This window comes from Stenella coeruleoalba, assembly GCF_951394435.1.
Source record: "Stenella coeruleoalba genome assembly, chromosome: 6".
Classification (NCBI taxonomy): Eukaryota; Metazoa; Chordata; class Mammalia; order Artiodactyla; family Delphinidae; genus Stenella; species Stenella coeruleoalba.
The window spans coordinates 127,516,891-127,539,301 of NC_137151.1; the positions used below are offsets into that span (position 1 = coordinate 127,516,891).

The 22,411-nt window shown below is 56.0% G+C and overlaps 2 protein-coding genes across 4 annotated transcripts in view; one reads left to right on the top strand and one right to left on the bottom strand.

Moving 5' to 3' along the window:
• The window catches only part of PASK (PAS domain containing serine/threonine kinase), a 40,825-nt gene extending 39,698 nt beyond the window's left edge, over nucleotides 1-1,127 (bottom strand). Inside the window, exon 1 of the mRNA XM_079925230.1 lies at nucleotides 867-1,127. The gene's annotated coding sequence lies outside the window, so the exon portion shown is untranslated. The remainder of the gene's footprint in view (nucleotides 1-866) is intronic.
• On the top strand, nucleotides 138-21,514 carry PPP1R7 (protein phosphatase 1 regulatory subunit 7). 3 transcript variants are annotated; one of them, XM_079925235.1, is made up of 10 exons: nucleotides 138-222; nucleotides 3,062-3,190; nucleotides 6,426-6,481; nucleotides 7,170-7,235; nucleotides 7,827-7,957; nucleotides 8,390-8,552; nucleotides 10,006-10,122; nucleotides 10,972-11,076; nucleotides 14,383-14,469; nucleotides 20,471-21,514. In XM_079925235.1, exons 1-10 carry the CDS (start codon nucleotides 171-173, stop codon nucleotides 20,645-20,647), a joined length of 1,083 nt encoding a protein of 360 aa, XP_079781361.1. In that variant the 5' UTR covers nucleotides 138-170; the 3' UTR covers nucleotides 20,648-21,514. The 3 variants fall into 3 exon arrangements, with proteins under 3 accessions (XP_079781361.1, XP_079781359.1, XP_079781360.1); XM_079925233.1 differs by having other exon boundaries at nucleotides 162-222; nucleotides 3,062-3,202; XM_079925234.1 differs by lacking the exon at nucleotides 3,062-3,190 and having other exon boundaries at nucleotides 170-222.
• Nucleotides 21,515-22,411: the final 897 nt, after the last annotated feature.

The window sequence follows — 22,411 nt, forward strand, 5'->3', positions numbered from 1 at the left end:
CGCGGGGGCTGAGGGCGGGCTCGGCCTCACGGAAGGACTACAACTCCCATGAGGCTCTGGCGCCGCGCAAGCGTGTGTGATTCCATTGGCTGGCAAAGCTCTGAGCTGGGAACCCTCATTGGCTGAGGGGCCTGAGGCGATAGATACCGGAAAGGGGAAGAGCAGCCAACATGGCGGCGGAGCGCGGCGCGGGACAGCAACAGTCGCAGGAGATGATGGAGGGTGAGCGGCCCCGCGGGGCGGCGACCGAAGGGCCCAGCGGGTGGGGGGCGGCGACCCGTACCGGCCTTGCCCGGGAGAAACGGGGCGGCCCGCCTGCGGCCGCGGCTCGGACCCCGCCGCGCGCACCCCCTGACATCTGCCAGCCGGCAGGGCAGGGGTGGCCCTGGACCCGGGACCCCGTGCTGAGGCGGTAGCGGCCGGGAAGGCGCGGGCGGCCCGGGAGGTGCCAAACCTAGGGTCGGGGCCAGCGGCGGGGCGAGCCGGGCGCGGGGGTGGGGACTGAGGGCGCGGTGGTCCCACAGCCCTGGCGTCCGCCAGCTGGTGGGAGCCTCGCACCGAGTTCCTCAGCCAGCCCCGCGAGTCCCCAGTCCCGGGGCAGCTGACGAGGAAACAAGGCGCGCGGCTCCCTGGGACTCGCCCGAGTCGGGTCATTGGTGAACGTGGCGGGGGTGGAGAAGGGTCCTCTCGAAAGTGAATGGGTCGTGGGGAAGGGGTGACCAGGAGCCAAGAGCTGAGTTACAAAATCGACGGTTTCCTGTTCTCAAAGCGATCATAGTTCCAAAAAGACTAAATCAAACTCTTCCGCTTTGTTGAAAAAAGTATATGCGTGTTATGTGTGCATATAGTTACATACACACGCTTACCGCAGTCGGAGAGCCAGTCGTGTCTGCGAGTGCTCCCGGGCTGTTCGATCCGCTGGCCTCGGGAGCGCTCCGGAAGAGCAGCCACAGCCTCCAGTGTCAAGTGCTAGGGAAGCGGGGGCGGCGAAAGAAGAGCAGGCATGCTTGTGAGTGACGGCTGCGCAGCCAAAGCCAGCTCTGAGCCGAATCGTGCAAGGCAACTAAATCAGCCGGGTTGGAGGTGGGCTGAGGTCACTTCAGGTGAAGGGAGCCGCACGAAGGCAGAGGGGTGTGGAGGAATGGGGCCTGTTTGGAGGAGGGTTCAGCCAGGGGTGGCACAGTCCTACTGAACGAGGGAGAGTGCCGCTGAGGCTGGCAGGGGAGGTCGTGGAGGGCCTTGGTGGGGGGAGAAGCACACGAAGGGTCTTGGACTTTCAGACCATTAGGTCTTTTTACGCAGGGAAACGCCTCTTCTTATCCCCCTTCTTCCCACCCTCCCACCTATTCCCACTTCCTCTTTAGCTGTTTCTGTGTCTTGGTAAATGGCAAGTAGGAAACCCAGGCAATTCCTTCTCTCCGGCTCCCACCCATCCAATGAATCAACAAGCTCTGCTGCCCCTGCTTCCTTAATCTCTCCAAATCTTTAATACCTCTCCCGTGCCCACTGCTGATACCCTGAGCCAGTCCATAGTCCCCGCTGCCGCATAGTCACCTTATGTGCTGATCCGCTGTCCCATGCCCCTGTTTCACTTTGGCTGCCCTTCATTAGCTAAGCCCCTCCCACCCTGGGCTCCGCTGCACCAGACCATTGCCCAGTAGAACTTGCTGTCCCTTAGCCTTGACCACCTGTGCCTGGTAACAACTGATTTATCACATGTCTGCGTACGTGTCATGCACATGTTTTTGTGCCTGACAGCAGCTCTGAGATGCAGGTACTATACTAGCTCTTTCTACAGGTGAGGAGATGGAGGCTTGGAAAAGAAAATAACATGCCAAAGCTGTGTCTGTAGAGACAGGATGCAAACTCAGGAAGAGTCAATGGCATTCCAGAAATTTTTGGAGTCAAAGATCAGATTTGGATTTTAGAATAAGCTCAGATTCTCTAGCAATGGAGAATAGATTAAACAGCCAGACAAGCCACCGAGAGACCCGTCAGGAGGCCAGGCAGGAGCCGAGGCCACAGGTAATGAGTAGCTGAGCCAAGGCAGTTGCCAGGGCAGGGAAGAAGGAATGCGTTTGGAGGTTTTAGAGGTGGATTTCATCAGGACTTATCCAGCAGTCCTTGCCTGGGTGCTGCTTTGCTAGGCCCAGCAGGAGATACAAAGGTGAAGTAGCTGCCTTCCCCTCAAAGAGCATACCCCTTTGTAAATAAGCTGTAGTGGGAGAAAAGAGAATGCTTTCAGTGTGGTTGATGATTCCAAGTAATCCATTAGTGCTCCAGGTCTTCCACAGATTTCCAAAAGAGGTTGCAAAAAAAGTTAGGAAAAAGGGAAATTATTTGACAGTCTTGCCAAAGAATTTTTACCAGTCTGCCACATTTAATCACTGCCTGATTTGCTAATTCAAAAAATATTTATTTACCAGCCTTTCAGAACTGCGCTGGTGTCACGGTGCCCTGACATTCAGCATCAGTGACTTCGTGGGGCATTTAGCACTACTGGCTGTCTTCTCCTTTTTCTAGAGCTCCCCGCTGCCCACAGTCTGATTTGAGTTAGTCTTGATTTCTTTCAGAACGTGGGCCTGTGAACTGGGCTGGTTTTCTTGGCCAAATGGATAGTGGAGCATGGATGAAGGTATGTGGCGGGAGGGTCACATGGTCCCCTCTACGTGGACATCCAGGCCAAAAGGGAGCCAGACAGGAGGTGCTTCTCTGTGTGTTACCGCTAGGGCGTTTAATCACAAACCACCCAGGCCTTCCAGAACACCTGGTAATTCTTCACGGGTTCCTTGAGGGCAGGAATAGTATGTCACTCACCTTTGTACCCCTGTGGCCTCCCTGCTGTGCCCCATTCCCATCTGCCACAGTTCCCCCCTCCACTGGATGCCTCAGGTGGTACCCGGGACATCCATGGAAAACACTCAAATGTTTGTTGAACTGAGTTCAACAAACATTTTTGAATGAAGTCTTTTTGACTTCCAACTGGATGTCAATCTGTTATATGTTCCTCAAAGGGCCCCCTAACATGGGTGTGAGTTCTTATGGATGTGTGTGGGTTCAGTTGACAGGCGGGTGGAATCGGAAGAGTCGGGCGATGAAGAAGGGAAGAAGCAGAGCAGCGGGATGGTGGCCGAGCTCAGTGCGCACAGCCTGAAGGACGGAGAGGAGCGGGGGGAAGAGGACCCAGAAGGTACCAGGCCGAGTTAAGAACCTTAAACTCACTAAGCGGGAGGAGGATGGGGCTCTGTGGCATGTGATGGGCCCCCGGGTGGCGCCCGGGTGTTTGTCTGGCTGACTCTGGAGGCCCTCGGTGGGTGGCCAGGGGCACTGGGAGTAGGGCGCCCTCTGAGGTGCTCCCCGAGCCAGCTACACACTTACGGCGCTTGCAGGCAGGATGAACTTTTTCCTAATTCCATTGAAGGCAAATACTAATGATATTGATACTAATGTGTCATCTGAAACAGAACCAGAAGATTGTCTTATTAACCACATGTGCAGAAAGTGCAATTTGAAATAAACAGTTCGGCTAACGAGCGTGCTCTCTTTTCCTACCGTGGACATAAACTGATTCTCTCTTAGTCATTTCTGAGTTCTGTCCACCAAACTTATAGGCCTGAGGATCAACTTCTAAGTTGGTTTAGTGATTAACAACAACAAAATGAATTTAGAGATGAGAAAAGTAAGTGCTCAGCCTGTAATGGTGGGTTTTCACCCTCCCAAACTATGATCTGAGCCTTTTTTGTTTGTTTTCTTTGCTTGCTTAGAAAATCAGTTTACATTCAGAGGAGTGAGAGAAACCATAGAAACAGACATAAAGATGTCCAAGATATATTATTAGGTGAAAAGAGCAAATTCTTTACAAACGGGATGCGTGTTAAAATCCTATCTTTATTTTTAAAATGATAATAATAGAATAATAGTATGTAGTTTTACTTAAGAGAGAAAACACATCAAACTGTTGTTGGCCCGGGGGGGCCGGGGGGCAGTCTCTCTAAACAGCAGGTTTGAGAGGGTCTCGTACCTTCTGCATTTTCTAGATTTATACACAGTGTATGGGTATTTAAAGTTTTAATAGTCATGCATTACCGTTATGGTAATTAAAACAAAACGAATTTTTAAAATAACATCATGGTCTGTGCCAGTGAAGATGGTTGGTAACTATGGCAACCTAATTTTAAGGCAAAAGGAGATTACCACAAAAGTACCAGTCACATTACTTTGGAGCTTCAGAGTCGATATTCTGGAAGTGATGTGGGTGGAATAAGTACACGGGAGTGATGGGTGAAAGCTCTTCTTGCTGACTCAGTCACAGGAAGACCAAGCGGTGGGAGTGTCACCTGCCCTCACATCTGAATGCCTGGCATGTTGACCGAGCCCTGTCAGGGGCTCTCCCCTGGCTCGTGAGCACAGGCTCACTGTGACTCGCCCTAGGGTACATGGCTACAAAGTGGAGCCCCTGGACTGGACCCCGACTTGTCTAGATCCGGTGTTCTTTCTTCCAGGCTACTAGCTGGTTACAAGTCCTCTAGGAAGGTGCATTTTTATAGGTCCTTAGAGAAACCAGGACTTGCTCCTACCTATACTTAACTTAGATCTTAAGTTCAAGTAAAACAAATTCAAATGTGACAACTGGTACCATTCACTTATTTTCTATAAGTTGTTTTAAAACTTAAAACATACAGGATAGGTTTGGAAAGATGGCTGGTAACTTTGTTCAAAGGTTAAGCTGCCATTTTGAGCACTGCCCTGTGCTGGATGTATTACAAACAGAACCCTTTAAGCCTTGTGACCATGTGTCCTGGACACCCTGCCTTTGTTGTAGCGCGCGTCTTTCGTTGCAGCTTCCTGAATTCAGGCCGTTGGCTGTGCTGTCTTTTGTAGGGGGATCGTTTGGGCATATCTCTTGGTTTTGCCCAGCTCCTTTTATTTAATTTTTGGGTTGGTTGACATCTTGTAAAGCTATGGCTGAAATAGAGTAAATGACATGGGGTTTTTTTTGGTTTTTTTTTTGCGGTAAGCGGGCCTCTCACTGTTGTGGCCTCTCCCGTTGCGGAGCACAGGCTCCAGACGCGCAGGCTCAGCGGCCATGGCTCACGGGCCCAGCCGCTCCGCGGCATGTGGGATCCTCCTGGACCGGGGCACGAACCCGTGTCCCCTGCATTGGCAGGCGGACTCCCAACCACTGCGCCACCAGGGAAGCCCGACATGTTTTTTTAACTAGCCATTGTCGGTGGTTATGGAAAAGGCGGCGCGGTGAATTCAGCCAGTGTGAAGCCAGGACGTCTTTGTCAGGCTGGGCCTGCATCTGGCCTGCCTCTCCGAGGCCTCCAGTCCAGCCTGCGAGCTGCCCCGTGCTGGGGGGCGCTGGGGGCGTGAGGCTGGGCTGTGAGCCTGCTCAGCCGCAGGAGCATATGCAGTGTTGCCGTCGGGGAGAGGCAGCTGAAGGAAGCAGGCCGAACGGTAGTGGTGACCAGCGGTCCCTGGGGGCACAGGCCAGATAGCAGTCACCGTGGAGGAGCCGCTGCCACCCAGGAGGAGCCTCTCCAAGGCAGGCGGCCCAGTTTCTTCAACAACGAATTGCAAGAACAAACGGGGACTTCACAGAAATGCCCTCTAGGTACAGTGTGTGGCCTCATTCAGATCCTGATGCTGCAGGCTGGGGAGAGCATTTAACCCTTTCAGATGATGTGCTGCAGCAGGCCCAGAGCCCAGTGCGGGCGCGGCGGCCGCCCTCCTCAGGCCCCCGGACGGGAGGCCCGCTCTCCAGGGTGGACTGGCTCCTCATCCTGCCCGGCAAGAGGGTCATGGAAATTGCTCAGCGAGGCTCTTCAATCGTGTCTGTTGAGCTGAGCGTTTCGTTTCGCTCTTTGCAGACAGACATGTTTGTAGATGCTGGGCCACTTTCCAAAGCCGTAGAAGGCACATCCTAGAACATCTGATGTGCCCACAGCGTGATCTATATTCAGATGACCTGCTTTCTTGTCACAGACAAGAAGGGAAAGACCGGGAGGCAGGCTGCCACCAGCTACGCAGCTTCGGGCATCACCAGGAGGTGGCGGTGGGCAGCTTCCTGGCCCCTGGCTGGGGTCACTTGAGGCTCAGTCACCGTTCCCCCTCCCCCGGCTTTTCTGACAACAGCGTCAGACTGCATTTCCCTTCCTGGGAAATTGTGCGGCACAGATGGAAGTTTGGAGGCGTTTGCTGAGTTCAGGAAACTGAGGATCTTGAAGGGTGACCATTGTCAGACAGATGTTAGCTCTGCTGCGTCATCCATGCCCTCCGGGTGTTGCCTGCTGGTTTCTCCTCTGCTTTCGAGTTGGCTCTGTGCCCCAGGCAGCCCAACCCAGCTCTCCGCGGACGCAGGGTCTGCGTCCTCCTGGAGACGGGGGGCTCTGAATGGGCTTTTCTTCTTCTTGTTGTTTCAGAAGGACAAGAGCTGCCTGTGGATATGGAAACCATTAACCTGGACAGAAATGCAGAGGTAATGCAGCCTGCTCAACCCAACCTCGGGGGGCATGGTGACAGCACTCTGACCGTCAGGGTATCTTTTACGAGCGTGCCAGATTAGCGAGTGATTTCCCTGGAAGGAGTTGTCTGAGCCTGTCTCCGTTGGCTCAGAGACCCTGTGTTCTTACTGTTTTTAATACCAGTGATTGACCTGCCATTTCTGTTTAACCAAATGAAACGCCTTTGACTCAAATTATATGGGTCAGATGATTACCTTGTATGTGGTGGGGTCCTGCCATCCCCAGCCTCTGAGAAGCACCGCGCATTAATGATCTGGGAAGGGCAGAGCCAGCCGCTGTGTCTAGGCGGCCCGTGGGGCCTCCCCTGAGCCCACAGCCGGCCGTCGGTGGGGACGCGGGACTCAGAGCATGGGCTTGTGCTCTGTGCTAAGGGGGCAAAGGGGTGAGAGTAGGTTTCGCATCCCACCCGCTTGGAGGGTCAGTTTTACGTCAAGCCGCTACCCGTGGTAGCTGAACCGAGGAGCGTTTTGCAGCTCGCCTCTGAGTCCCCACCCCCTGTCTGCGCAGACTCTGTGTAGCGCTTCTCCCTTTCTCCCCTCACCCTCGCCTCCACCCGCTGCCCGGCCTCCTCGTGGCTCCGATTCCAGGAAGCATGTCTTCAGGCGCTTGCCTGCAGCTGAGCCAGGTCTCGTCTTGTTTCAGGACGTTGATTTGAATCATTATCGCATTGGAAAAATTCAAGGGTTCGAGGTGCTGAAGAAAGTGAAGGTGAGAGGAACTCCGTCCTTGCAGGGGAGGTGACACTCCAGAGTCTGTCCCGCCCGAAGGACATAGAAAAACCCAGAAGAGAGTCAATTCTGCACAAGTGACAGTCCTTGCAAAGGTGCTAGGCCGCACCAGGAGCTGCCGTCGGGCACCTTTCCTCCTGGGCCTGGCAGGGTTGCTAGGGCAGACGGCAGGCTGGGTGGCTCGCCCCAGGTTCAAGTGGTGGCTCGGGCATGCGGCCGCCTGCAGTGCCTCAGGTCGAAGCCCGCCTGCAGCCACACACACCCCAGCCTGTGCAGTCCTTAACTCGCTTCAGCCCAATCTGTTTTTCAGAATTGAGCTGCTGAGGGTTCCCTCTGCTGGGACACAGCACCCCCGCTGCCCGCTGCCTCCCTCACTAAGGAGGTCTGCTCAGAATGGGGCTTGCCTCCAGCCTCCCTTGGGTGTCTGCCCGTCCTTTCCAAGGTCAGCAGCTTTCTAGAAAACGGGAAGGAAAACCATGTCCTCCCACCCGGAAGACCTGTCCTGTAACGGCGGGCGCTTTCTCCTGGCCTCCCTGTTGCCTACGTCAGCTGCCCTCTTTCTGTCCCCTAGACTCTCTGCCTCCGTCAAAATTTAATTAAGTGCATTGAGAATCTAGAGGAGCTACAGAGTCTTCGAGAGCTGGATCTTTACGACAACCAAATCAAGAAGATTGAGAACCTGGAGGGACTGACAGAGCTGGAGTGAGTCGTGAGACCCAGGGAGACAACGGAGGGGCCCGTCCAGCCTCCCCAGAGCCAGCCCTGGGCCCCAGCTCTCAGGCCCAGGGAGGCCACTTCTGCCCCAGGGTCCTGCCCTGCACCTGGCTCCAGGGGTGCGTTGGCTTGCCCACAGTCCCAGCCTGCAAATTAAACCTGTGGAGGCTTTTGGCTGGTCTCTTCAGGGAGGACATGGTCTCTGCCCTCAACACCATCCTGTGAGCCCAGAGGCATCGGGAACCTGTAGGCTGCCTCCCAGCTCTCCCGGGCCTTCTTGGGCAGCCACAGATTCTGCGCCCGCCCCCGGGTGAGGCACGGTCCCCCAGGTCGGGATGCTGCCTCTAAGTTAAGTTAATTACATTCTGAGTTCTGTGTGACCTGCACTCATTAAAAAATAAATGCTTTGCCTGTTCCCAGGATTCTAGATATTTCTTTTAATCTACTGAGAAACATTGAAGGAATTGATAAGTTGACACGACTGAAAAAGCTCTTCTTGGTCAACAATAAAATCAATAAAATTGAGAACGTAAGCAGCTTACATCAACTGCAGATGCTGGAGCTGGGGTCCAACCGCATCCGGGTAGGTGCGAGCGTGGCGGCTGCGTGGCCTGGACGGGGTGGGTGCAGGGTGTGCGGTCGGCTGTATTTTTCATAAGAAAAAGTGCTGACTGGACGTCAGTATTAATAAGAGTGTGTGCCCAGGTGCAGCGGTCTAGCCTTTCTTCTGCACGTAGAGTTCACTTGCTCCCCATTCAAACCATGACATAATTCTTACCAAACCATTCCATTAGGTTCTGCCCGAGGTGAGCTGATCAGCCCCAAACACTTTGCTTTTGAATGTACTGCAGAGTGAAAGTGTCCCAAGGCAGCAGAGGGCTGGCTTGCCGATGCCTCGCCCCACACCAGGGCCGTAGGAAGGAGCACGCAGCCTGGTACTCGGCTGGCCTGTCCTCCCCTGCTGAGCAGCTGGGGGCAGGGGTTTCGGAGCACTTCTTACCCTCCCTCCGTGTCGCAAGTGACCCTCTGTCCAACTTTTGGAAGCTCGTAGCACACGGTCATCCCAGGTTGGCCCTCATGAGCTGGACAGGATGCAAACCCAAGAGAGTGGTTCTGGCAAAGGGCCTCTCATGACGATGGTGGTGATACGGCTGAAAATAGCAAAGCAGCACACTTAAAACTAGACAGTGGCCCAGATGTCAGCATTTTATCGAGTATTTCTCTATGGAATCTTCCAAGAGAAAGGTGGCTTGTCACAAATTGATGCAGGCCGTAGCAGTTAAGGATGCCTTCCCTCTGAATCCTCATCCTCGTAGACTGCCCCCAGCCACATCTTGCTGTGAAGGGCCAGACAAGATGCTCGGTCTGCACTTGCTTGAGGCCCCACTGTGTTCCCGTGCACATAGTCTGGTCATTTAGTGCTGAAGAAGCCAGTAGTTAACCTGTTTTGGGAGAGCAGTGAACTCAGAGGAGGCGGCAGCCTGAGGCGTGGTCAGTGGGCGTTGATTAAACCGGCTGCTACCCGAGGCGCTGCGGGAGATCCATCTCCAGCTGAATGGCGGAGCACCGGCATGGAGCAAGGAGAAGCAAGGAAGCAGGTGACAGAAACAGGAAGAGGGGCGGAGAGTCAGGGAATGGGGGCACCTGCTCTAGGAATCCCGTAGGGCATCCCAAGGCCAGAGCTCCCAGCTTCTGTCTCTTGTGGAATGCATTTTAACAAACCCTACATAGAGTCACGTAATAATGTGGCAACTCGGAATTTTAGGACTTGAGGGACCTGAGAAGTCCCGAGAGCTCCAGGGCTCTGTGGAAACTCGAGGTCCGGGAGTGAGCCCAAGTAAGGGGGGGGGCCTTGACGCCTCGCTCCCACCCCCACCTTTTCTGTGTTCTCATGTTGTGCTTTCACGTGAGGTTGCATGGGAAATTTTCCAGAGTGGAGAAGCACCTGCCCGACGCCCCGGGCGGCTCTCTCTCCTTGCCCAGAGATCTTCCTCTTCCCCGGGTAGCTAAGCGCTGCCCTGTCCTGATTTTCACAGGCAATTGAAAATATTGACACGTTAACCAGCCTGGAGAGTTTGTTTTTGGGGAAAAACAAGATCACTAAGCTTCAGAACCTGGACGCACTCACCAACCTGACAGTCCTCAGCATGCAGGTACTGACCGCCCTACCCCCCCGCCCCTGCCGCCTCCGTCCTGCAGGCCCAGGGCCCAGGCTTTGATGGGCTCTCTGTTTCACCGGCAGGGAGCGACTGAGACATTATACTTCACTGACCTTAGTCGTGCGTGACGCATGCTGGACCACAGTTTCATTCTCTAAGCATCACGCTCCTTTTCCTAGTAAAAGTTCGAGCTGGCTTTTAGCCAGAGGGTCTCTTCAGAAGGTGGAGCTCATTCCAAAACCTACAGTGCTGGGCTCCACGGTGGGAGCGGCCCTCCCGCGTCCATGCGGAGGGCATGCGGCCTGGCTCGGGGGTTGGGAAGCACGTGGCTGCGCCTCAGCTCCTGTTCCTTTTTGTCAGAAGCAGGCAAGTGGCACCAGGCCCTTGAGGCAGGATGTGGCGGGGTGCTCTGAGGACAGGACCTCAGCGTGGCAGGTCCCCTAAAACCACAGGTGCCTTTTGGAAAGCAGATGTTCCGCAGACTCCTTTAAGAAGAGGGCGCTAGGCTTTAATTTGAGTTATAGTAGTTGCTGAAAGAAATGAGAACTGATTTTATTTTAAACTATTCCGTGATTCTGACATTTTTGAATTACTAAATTGAGGTAGACCTTCCCCAAGTAGATGAAAAGTGAGTGCTTTGCATAAAAGCCTTTAACCCCGCGTATGAGCTTTAGCCCAGTACAGCAGACGCCAGATTTCGGTCTTCCTTTTCTGTGTGTGTGAGTCCCATTCTTGCAGCTGTATCCGCATGCCCCGCCGTCAGGCACCCATGGTAAGCAGCCCCACTTCCCACAAGCCACGCAGCTTCGCGCGTCCTTGCTGCTCTGACTCTCCCTCTTGCAGGGCAACCGGCTGACCAAGATCGAGGGCCTGCAGAGCCTGGTGAACCTACGGGAGCTCTATCTCAGCCACAACGGCATCGAGGTCATCGAGGGCCTGGACAACAACGTAAGCCCGCCGGCCGCCCGTGGGGCAGTGGGGTCATGGGGTGCCCGACGGGCAGGCAGCACACACCAGCCTCCGGGGGCTCTCGAGGGGACTTGCTGCCTCTGGAGGTCTGTCCTAGTGACCTTTCCATCCCTCCTCACGCTGGGAAACACAGGCGCAGGCGGTATCTGCTCAGCCCTGAGCGGGCGCTGAGCTGAGCTGTGTGTCGCGGGGGTAGATTCACTGCGTGGCCCTATAGGCGTTGGGGAAGATTTTTAAAAAGTAAACCCCAGGGACTCCCCCGGCCGTCCAGTGGTTAGGACTCTGTGCTTCCTGTGCAAGGGACGCAGGTTCAGTCCCTGCTCGGGGAGCTAAGATCCCACGTGCCGCGGGGCACGGCCAAAAATAAATTAAAGTTAAGAAAAAAGTAAACCCCGGCTGCTCCTAGGTGTCCCTGTCCCACGGAGGGCTAGTGGGCGCAGCAGCCACCCCCTCTTCCCGCTCTGGGCCCCACTACCCAGCCCGCGGGGCCAGCAGCGCCCCCCCGGCCCAGATCCTGCACAGTCTCGCTCCCTCCCGCCCGCCCCTCAGCAGCCCTGCCCGCCCAGCGCAGGACAGCCTTAGGGGCGCTGGGCAGGGAGGGCTAGCGCTGGCCCTGAGCCCCCAGGAAGCCCCTGCGCCCCTCAGCTGCCTGCAGGCAAACCTGCTTTTCCTCAGTGCAGTATTCAAGACAAATAAAATACTTTTACTCTTTCAATTTTACTGGGTTTTTTTTCCTGTTTTGTTGACTTGGCAGCAAGTGTAACCAGATTGGTCACTTCTGTTGTTGTAAACACAGTGTTTCAATCTTCGTCAAGTCTCCTTTGGGCTTCGCGCCTCAGCCCCTGGGCCTAGCCACCGTTAGGAACGTTTTCAGGGGAAATCCCCGTTCTGAATTTCATTTCACCAGCATCTACATACCAAATTTTAGAAAAGCTAGAATTTGCCTACAGTGAGTCTGGTCGCCTTTCCCTGCCTTCCAATCAAACTGAGAGTTCACAGAGCTGGTGTGTAAACTGGCTGCACACTCGGCCGGTGCAGAATGGGACCCTGAGGCTAAGCTGAGAGGTGCGGCCATGCGGAGGCCATGCGATTGGAGCCGGGCGCTGCCCCCTCTGCTCCTTGGCCTCCCCCGCCGGTCCCCACGGCCAGCGGAGGGTCCACGCAGGAGAGGGCGTGGCAGCGGTGTGGCCCAAAAGAGCAGCGGGGTCCCAGGCGCACAGGACGGGGCAAGAGCTTAGGACTGTCCCAGTAGGAGCGCTGCGCCTCGGTCTGGGGTCAGCACCGCACCCTTCTGGGGCCTCTGCAACAAAACAGAAAAATAGCAGTTGTGGCTTTGAAGGTAATCATTGTACGATTCTTGTAATCAAATGAGACAGGCTTTCCTCTGAGACCTTTGTTCAACTAGAGATCAAATATTCACCTGTACTTTCTTCTAAGCTTTATCTCTTAATTTATCTGGGATTTACCTTTGTGGTGTGAGATCAGGCAGTAAGTATCCTTTTCCCAAATGGCAGATCCACCATCTTGACACCACAGCTGAGTCCTCCCCCACTGCTGCCTCTGTTTGCCCCTCTGTGTGCTGGGTCATCTTCCTGTGGGTCTAGCGGGGTAATCTCTCCTGTGCGTGCTCTCGCCACCCTGTCCCCTTCCTTTTTTTTATAAAAGCAATTCTTACTGGTTTGCTTTTGAATGAGCTTTCAAAACACTGTCCCGCTCCCCAGGAAAACACGAGGTAGTATTGAGCCCACGACGGAATCCTTGTTCCTGGACGTTTGGGGCCAGTTCTGGCAGCCGGGTGCCCCTGGTGCTGAGCCCTTCTGCTGGGGCTGCACAAGGGTCACATCCTGCCGCGGGCCGCACATGCTTTAGCTTGGCCGGTTCCTGCGCTGACACATCCCACGCCGCCCAGCACCGCAGAGCAGGGGGCAGCGGGCCTGCCCTGGCCCCGCCCTGCTGCCCACGGTGGCCCCCTTCTGCAGAGTTCTCCCGAGTCCCTGTTTGCTCTGAAAGTCGCCGAGCCCCGCAGGCAGGCGCCTCCTAGCCCCCTGTAGTCACGCAACTATCTGAGCAGACACCAGGAGCCCAACAGAAGCCAGTGGAAGGGCTCCTCACCCGCGTCTGTGCCCAGACGGCACAGGACACTGTGCCCGGCCCTCAAGGAGTCAGAGGCCAGGGCCGGAGCGCTTCTGGGTTGGCAGGGCTTCTGGCTGCCCGCTCGTGTGTGTGTTTGTGGGCTTTGTTTTTATTTTATTGAGAGTTTTTTTTTAACTTTCCCTTAAAACTTGGTATTTGGAGTCAGAATCCCAGGAACACAGTAGAAAATGTAAGAAGGCAACCCGCAATCAGAAACGAGCAGAGAGGAAGAGAATGTATTGTCGGGGGCTGTCAACCAGCTTGTAACGTTTCCCTTTTGATTTTAGAAAAACTTGCCAATTGGTGTGGTTAAACGTACTTCAGGAAGCAGTGCAGGCTTTTAAAGGCTTCGTTTTCACTGCAATCTTATTCTGTGAAATCCTGAAACCCTGTGAACTTTAAAAAAAAATTCCTCGGGCTTAGCTGATGTGTGCTGGGAAGTAGGCGTCTGCTGGACATTTCTGGAATAGAGGGTCGAGCACAGCGTCTCCACGAGACAGTGCGATGCCTGCCCCGCAGCGGGCGAGCCCCGGACGCTGTCCCCAGTGGGGCTGAGCCCCCTCTTTCTTCTCTCCCATCAGCTGTAAATTCCAGGCCAGTGGCCACCCGCTGTCCCTCAGTGCCCAGGCGTTCCTCTCCGCCCTTCCTCCTGTGCTGGAAGGAGGGCCCCTTCACCCCCGCCAAGCCCCAGGTTCCTCAGCCCTAAAAGAAGAGGAAACACTGTTCTAAGGATCAGTTGGAATTGTATGTTTCCTTGGGTTGAGCACTAAATAGATGCTGCTGCAACTGTTACCCCCTCTTCAGAGCCCCGGCCTCGTGTTAGCTACCCTTCCCGGGACCAGGCGTGTCGCTGGGGTCCTTGCGGGCCAGGATCTGGGAGCCTGGGGCTTGGAATCTGAAGGAACTAGTTCCAGACCCCAATGGTGAGAGCGCAGTGAGGCAGTCGTGAGGATTCTGTGTCTTCGGCCTGGTCTGGGGGTGGGCGGGGAGGCTGCAGGAGGTGGGCAGTGCTGTCCCCCTGCTAGCGCACTCCCGTCCTGGGAGGGCAGCTCGCCTCATGGTGCTAAGCTCAGCGCCCAACGCTGTGTGCATGGTCGCGCGCTCGTTGTTGATCTGAGGTAATCCAGGAAAAATTTTATTTCCTTATTTTAGAACAAACTCACGATGTTGGACATTGCGTCAAATAGAATCAAAAAGATTGAAAATGTCAGCCATCTAACAGAGCTGCAGGAATTCTGGGTAAGTTTAATACACAAGGGGTTGATGACACTTCAGCTGCACTGGTCCTGCCGAGTGAGGTACCGTTTACTCCAGCCCTGGAGGCTGTGGCGTGGAATGGGACTGTGGGCAGGGCTGTAGGACTTCGGCACCCACGCGGGATCTCGGGCCCCGCCACGCCCCAGATGTAGACCAAACCAAAATGGGCATTTTAGAAGATTCTGGGTGACTGCGGTCACATGAAAGTGTGAGGAGCCCTGCACAGTGTACGATTAGACCCGAGGATTGCCACGTGACTGAAGGGCTTCCAGACCCAGCCAAGGGGCCAGTGCACCCAGCACGGGGGTGTACCGGCACCGCGGAAGGAGGTGTCGCATGGGCTTCCGCTGTCAGTCGTCCCAGAATGTGCCTTGTGTTTGCCTCATGGTGACAGTGTTGTCTCGGGAGCAGTGTCACCGAGCCCAGAGGAGGAGAAACAGGGCATGAGATGTCTCGAGACTCCTCTGAGGGGGTGGCAGGATGACCCCCAAGCTGAAGTCCTCAGTGTCAGGGTTCCACACGGTGTCCTCCTGAAGCACGTTTGTTTGCCTGGTCGCCCCTGCAGGCGCCACCACACGCTCCACCCGGTGACTGCCGTCTGCAAAGTGAGCGTCGTCCGGATGCGCTCAGTCTGATCCAAGATTCATGCTGCGTCTAAGGCGTGCTTCTTCCTTGTCTAGCCATCCTGCTGACCCTGCTTGTGTCCTGTGTGCTTTCCTTTCCTCATCTTAAAAGATCGTCCCGGTTTCCCTAGAGCACAGGTGGCCTGCTGTGAGCATGTCCCTTGCCCCTTAGCGGCAGCACTGAGTCTTGGGCGTTGTCAGCACGTGATGCCACAGCAAGTCTGGGAAGACCGGAACCAGCCTTCAAGAGGCTGGGGGAGCCGAGCGAGCCACCGTGAGCCGGGGGTCTGGGGTACAGCCCACCCCCAGAGGCAGGTGTGGCTAGTGGTAAGCCGGTTGCATTGGAGCGAAGGGATTTGGCCTCCGAAGAGGCCAGGGAACCACACAGAGGAACCGCACAACCAGAAGAGGGGTCCAGAGATGGAGGCTGGGGCTAGGCCAGCACCCAGGGCGCCCAGCAGGGAGACGGCGCTAGGTGTGCCCCCACCCCCCGCAAGGTGCTGATATTCACGCCGTGTGTGACCCCTCCCCGTGAGTGTGTGTTGACCTTAGTGACTCACTTCCGGCCGACAGAATGCAGCAGAAAACAGGATTCCACCCCCGTGACGGGGTGATGAAAAGACTGGCTCGTCTCCTAGGGGCTCCCCCTTGCTCTCTCCTGAACCCCAGCTTTGTGTGAAGTAACAGACACCTTCTTTGATGCCAGCAACACACCAGGCACGCATCCCCTCTGTTGAAGTGATTCTGTTGTGTGAGAAATGTATCTTGGGAATGCTCCCACACCTCAGTTTTGTTTAAAATGTTATTGAATTTGAGGGGAAGGAAATGTAAATTTTCTATATAAACATTAGCCACCAAAGACCATTGTGATGGGAAACGCATACATCCTGTGAAGCTGGGTCTTGAAAACCACGAGACAGTCTGCTGGGGACTGTCGGCCAGGCTGACGTTCTGTCGCGGGATTCCAGCCTGGGATTCAGGCAGGCGCATCACCAGACTCAAACCGTGGACGAGCAGGGTGTTCGCACGTGTGCCAAGTGTCGCCCCGCCGAGAGTGTGCTGATTGCAAAGGGGAGACGCGTTCCCCAGAGTCATCTGGGCGCCACCAGTGTGTCCACAGGATCAGACTTATCCCCGGTAGTGGGACAGCCTCATGCCTTGCGTCCCCCGATGTGCTTCATGTATGAAGTGTGCTCACCAGGAATGTTTAGTGTGATGTAACCAAGCATGTAGACCTAACTTCCAGTTGTCAGGAAGTAGAGGGTCCGGGAGAACGAGCTAGGTGACACCACGGGAAGCAGGCGGCTGAATCCAGAACAAGGGTCCTTCTACACGACAAGTAGCTGGGTGTCTTTAAAGGTCGACTTCATATAACAGAAAAAAAATGAGAGGAGGAAGTGGGAAACATTCTAGATGGAAAAAACTAAAAAGTGCACCTTCTGGGAGACTCTTTAAGAAGACGGGCGTACCTGGAAGGTCACACTCCACATCACACCTTGCTCCTTTACATCTCAGTTGTGCAGAACTTGAAAAAAGAGACATAAAGGCCTTTTTTTTTTTTTTTTTTCCCTCAATGAGGCTTCCGGAGATGCTGGAATTCCTGTGGAGACAATACAGGTGAATGGTTTTGAGTTCCATTTTGGAAAAATACAAAGATAAGAATCTCCGGGGACTTCCCCGGTGGCACAGTGGTTCAGAATCCGCCAGCCGATGCAGGGGACACGGGTTCAAGCCCTGGTCCGGGAAGATGCCACATGCCGCGGAGCACCTAAGCCCATGCGCCACAACTACTGAGCCTATGCTGGATCTAGAGCCCGTGAGCCACAACTACTGAGCCCACACGCCACAACTACTTGAAGCCCATGCGCCTAGAGCCCATGCTCCACAACAAGAGAAGCCACCGCAATGAGAAGCCCACACGCCACAACAAAGAGTAGCGCCTGCTCGCCACAACTAGAGAAAGCCCCAGCACAGCAACGAAGACCCAACGCAGCCAAAAATAAATAAATGTATTTAAAAAAGAAAAGAATCTCTGAAAGTTACCTGTGTCAAAGACATCCTTTACAATGTGCCATTGGTGGTGAATAAAACTCCCAGGTCCACATTCGCTAAATCCTAGAGAAAACTGCCCTGTGGCGGGCTGTACTGTGGAATACCCTCAACTATAAGACCTGGGGTTTATAAAGACAGTGAGCGCACCAGCGGGGACTAACAGGACGGTGGCATTGGAAATGCCGTGACGTGTGACACAGGAAGCACACAGTGTGTGTCAGCCACAAACGACTCTGTTGAGAAAGACGAGGAGATGGCGGCCCTGCCGGAGCGTCAGCCGCCAGCGGAGTGGGAGACGGTTTCTAAGTAGATTCTGCTGCAAAAAGACCTTACTTCTCCTAAGCAATGTAACATTGCTACTTTTATTAAATGAATGTGCTGTTCGCACGTTGCAAGTTAAAAGTGCTTAAGGCATGCGTGTCTTTTTCGTGACTCTCCACTGCAGCGGCCTCTTTCTGGTAACCGAGCAGCTGCGGCCACCGCCACGGGGGCTGTTGCTTCCCTCTGGTTCTGGTTTTGCACACTTTGCGTTGGCCACATGGGCAGCTCATGTTGTACGAGAGGAGTGTCGTAGACTAACGCTTAACAGAGTACTGCTTAAGGCTTTATCCTGGGACAGCTCTTCTCCCTTTGCGGTGGAGGCACCTTGAGTCCTGCTCTGAGTTCCGGGTCCCCGTGTGACTCCGTGCTCAGAAGCAGGCTTCGGGCCCTCCACGAGGCCGGGCTCTGGGTTTTGGAAATCTGGCTTTCCCAAAGCACGGGGCACACTAGGCCCACGTGGAGTTCTGTGAAAATAGCGTTCCTTAAACAGGCGAGTCTGAGAAACCCTGCATTGTATACCCGCTGGGAGAATCGAGGAGAAGCTCTGTGGGAGATTCATAACGTGCAGTGAGTTATTAAAGACAAGACTGGCTGTGACAGTGGAACTGGCGCCAGAGTCGCCCTCCCACCATGAACCGACCCCAAGGCCCGAGGCTGCTCCGTCCGGGCAGCGCACAGCAGGCAGCAGCAGGCCGCAGGCCCTGAGAACGGGGATGACACAGTGAGCCCCGGGCTGCCCTGCTCTGCCTAGGACCAGCTTCCTGAGCGGAACACTGCAGTTCTGTGGAGCTGAAGACGCAGCGGTCAAAGTTCATGGCAGCTGGACTCTTCAGGACAAGGTGTTGGAGAGAGGAGGGCCCCGGAAGTCCACGTGGGGGTCGCCTGCCAGGCTGTGGCTGAGCGGTGGGCAGTCTGGGCACGAGACCACCCCTCTCGCCGCTCACCCACTAGCTCTGCCGGAGGAGAGCAGAGCTGGGGGACGATGGAGCTCCAGCCCTGCCCAGGTGGGGGTCTCACCAGCACCCTTGACATCCAGCTAGACACCAAATGGGCCAGGCCTTAGGGGTAGGTGCCACAGGCTCAGCTACGACGCCCTCCAGCCCCCTAGAAGCAGGCTGCAGTGGTGTGTCCAGAGGAGGCTGCGCTCGGAGCGTCCCACCAGGAAGGGCCTGGGGACCCTGAGAGGGTCCTGGCCTCCTGGAGACCCGCCCCGAAGGAGTGTGGAACCGAGCCTGTGGCCGTCTCTACACCGCCTTAGCCCCGACGTCCAGCGTTCAATCCAAAATCACTAGGTGTACAACAGGAAAATGTGATCTGTGTTCAAGGAAGTCGTCCTAAGAAACCGAGCCTAGGTTTTCAGTCACCGTTTGTGAACGTAGCCCTGGACCTGGAGGTGGCTTGCGGTGTCTTGGTCCTCACTCCCACCTCCAGGCTGCTCTCGCCTTCCCCCCGAAGACCCCCACCACACAGCCGCTCTGCAGCGTGGCCGTCATCCTCTCCCTCCCTGGAGACCCTGGTGCTGCGGCAAAACTGGGCCCTTCTCTCGAGACTTAATCCAGTGCCTGGTCAGTGCTCGAAGCCTCTGCAGCGTCCCCACCAAGTGGCAGTGGCTGGGACCGTCAAGGGCCTCGGCTTCTTCACCTCCCACACATGGACAGATGTCATACCTTCTCTGAGTGGGGCTGCTGCCGTGTGACCTCGGCCACCCCGCTTCTGCCCTCGCAGGTGCCGAGGGAACAGGTCTGCCCTTCCCACCACCATGTGCATGGCGGGCCCCAGGCCTGGTGTCTCTTGAAGCGTGATTTCTAGAACCGGGTGTGGCCGGAGCCAGGGGGTGAGGGCAGCAGGTGCGGGGCATGCACTCAGGGCAGCTTCCCCGCCCACCCTGCACACCCAGCCCTGTCACCTGTCAGCTCACGGGCGGTGACGCGCTGGAGCCTCTGCCGCGCACCTCTCCTCCCAGTGCTATGGCCAGCATGAGGTCAGCCACAGAAGCTGGCAGACACGACACGTCGGGGCTCTTCAGCTTCCCTGGGAGCCGGTTACTGAGCGTTTGCTGGCGCAGCACAGCCGGGAGCCATGATGGTGATGTCCCCGCGGGTGCCGCCTGAGCCCCCTGCCCTCGCCCTTCACTCCGGCCATCCAGGGCACGTCTCACGTTCACAGAGGCAGTTCTCTAGTTTGTGTTCACTTGGCCGTCTGCCGTATTCTTTGGAAACTGAAGACTGGTCTCTTGGGGCCCCAGCAGAAGGGCCACCACATCCACGCGACAGGCATGGACCAAGCTGGGTGACGGGTGCTCCAACCCAGAGGCCCTACGTGCCCTCACCTTGATGGTGGTTTGAAAAGCGAGAGGTCTCCCCACCCGCCAACCCCAGCCCCGCGGGCCTCAGCAGAGCCGGGACGGGGCCTCCTGACCTGCTCTGAGCCCGTCCTCCTGACGTGGCGCGTCCTGGACGGGATCAGCCGTGGTGCGGCATTTCCGCCACAGAGGCGGGCGGTGGGTGTCCCGGGGGTGCAGCCATCAAGGCCCCTCGTGCCCTGAGTGTCCGGCGAGCGACCTCTGGTCTGTCGTCCGTGCTGTCATCAGAGCGCATAGTCAGGCCTTGGGGACAATGGCCGAGGATGGTTTGTAGGAATTACAGCCGAACCGGCTGCAGCACTTTGCCTGGAGACGGGGTGGGGCGGGGCTGCTCCGTCTCCCCTCTGCTGAACTGAGCATGGATTTGCCCCTGTCGTGGCACCGTGTCCAGGTTCACCCCATATGGGACGCGGCCCGGCCAGGATGTGCCGTGAGGGATGGAAGGCCCCGTGAGGTGCTGGCCACCCCTCTTTTGAGCGGGGGCCTCGTGCCCCACGTGGGGAGGCTGGGGGGCCGGGTTGGTGTGACCTGAAGGGGGCGGGGCAGGGCTGTCGTGTTCTGAAGGGGGGCGCGGTGCGGGGCTGTAGCACCCTAAGGCTTCTCCGATGTGCGCGTGTTCCCCCAGATGAACGACAACCTCCTGGACTGCTGGAGTGACCTGGACGAGCTCAAGGGCGCCAAGAGCCTGGAGACTGTGTACCTGGAGCGGAACCCCCTGCAGAAGGACCCCCAGTACCGGCGGAAGATCATGCTGGCCCTCCCCACCGTGCGGCAGATCGATGCCACCTTCGTCAGGTTCTGAAGCTCCCGGCCCCTCTCTTCCAAGAGCCTCCCAGCCACGGTTTTTAGTCCACCCGTTGCTCCTAAATCATCGCTCTATCAACAACGGTCACAAACCCAATGGCAATAAAAAGGCACTGGTGAAAGCTGCCGTGTGCGGTGCCGCTCGCCACCTGGACACCAGTGCTGTCACGTCCGGCCAGTCCGCATTCCGAGTTAGTGGCCCACAGCCCCGCGCCACCCGTGGTGCTGCTCGCGACCGTCTCCGTTTCCTCCTCTCAGAGGGAGGTCACAGCCCGCCTGAGAGGGTGAAACAGCAGGTCTGGGAGCGCGTGCCGGGGGGGCGTCCGGGCCATCCAGGGGCCCTCGGGCCTGTCAGCCCAGAGCTTCGTAGCCGCCTAGACCAGTTGATGCCAGTTTTATCTTATATATTAAAAAACAAACCTGCAGGCAAAGGATGACTCAGCCCTGTGTGCCGTGACCCCCAGCGCTCTCTTAAAGAGCAGTGGCCGCCCGCCAGGCCCTGCTGGCTGCCTTCTGGGCCTGCCCGTTGGTCCCCCGCAGCCCTCGGGGTAGGAGGGGCCGCCGCCCGCGCACACTGTGCTGTGCCGCTGGCGGGTCTGAGCCCACCTGAGTCTCTCTGCAAGGACTGTTTCTAGAGAGCTGCCCTCATGGCTGCTCGAATGCTGCTTCCCCTTCTTACCCCACCGTTGTGTTGGCTTGTTCTTTACGAAACTTACATTGACACTCACCCTTATTCTTTACAAAACTTACATTGACCCTCACCCTGAATGCTACAAGGACCTTGTCATCTCTTGGGGCCCTGGATTTTCCCTTCTGCAGAATGAGGACCAACTCTCAGGGTCTCCAGGGTTCCTCCTTCTTCCAAGACCCAAGCTGCGCTGTCCAGTGTGGGCCCCCTTGTGCCACACGTGGCTGCATCAGTTCAAGTTTAAATTTGTTAAAATGAAATTAAAAATTCATGTCCTCCGCTGCACTTGCCACACCATAGCCACATCTCGCCAGGGGCAGCCCGTCTCCATGGTCACAGGAAGTCCTACTGGACAGCACTGCTCTGGAGCCTGTCACAGAGCCTGGGCAGCCACGTGGGGGGCCAGGAGCTCGGGGGTGACCGCCTGCTGGGGTGGCCTGAGGGTGAGGTCACGTCCAAGTCCTGAGTCAAATCTTCGCCAGAATCGATTGTGTGACGTGCATCTGTGAGCATCTCCCTGTTGAAGAGTGAACTCTTGGAAAGGAAAGCAGGGTTATGTAGGACCTGGCCCCAGAGAGCCCTTGCATTGCGACCCTAGAATTCTGCCCTTGGCCAGACACTAGCTGAGGACAAAAGAAAGCCATTTTAGAAACACAGGGTTTCAGGATTTGAGTGCCCTTGCTGGAAGGATTATGTGGAGGAGTCCACCCACACGAGCAGTGAATCCAAATAAGGAACGAAGGAAGGGAAAGACAGGGTTTGGCAGCAGTACCAAAACCAGCAAAATTTGGTTTAGAAGTACGTACTCGACTGGTTGGTGAGCTCTTTTCTTTGTAAATGCTAGGACGGTTCCTGACAAGACACAAAACTTGCCCCTGAAAAACCATGAGTGACCCGAGCCGCATGGCTATGGTTTTTTTAAATCGAGGTAAGACCGTGGCAAGTGCAAGTAGAGACTGCAGGCTTTCGCTTTGGTGTGGAAGAGGGAGCGAGAGCTTAAAGAGTTTGTGGGAAGATGTAAGTTTAGAGCAGCCGCTCGTAGACATAAGTTATCCAACATCCAACTCACAAGTA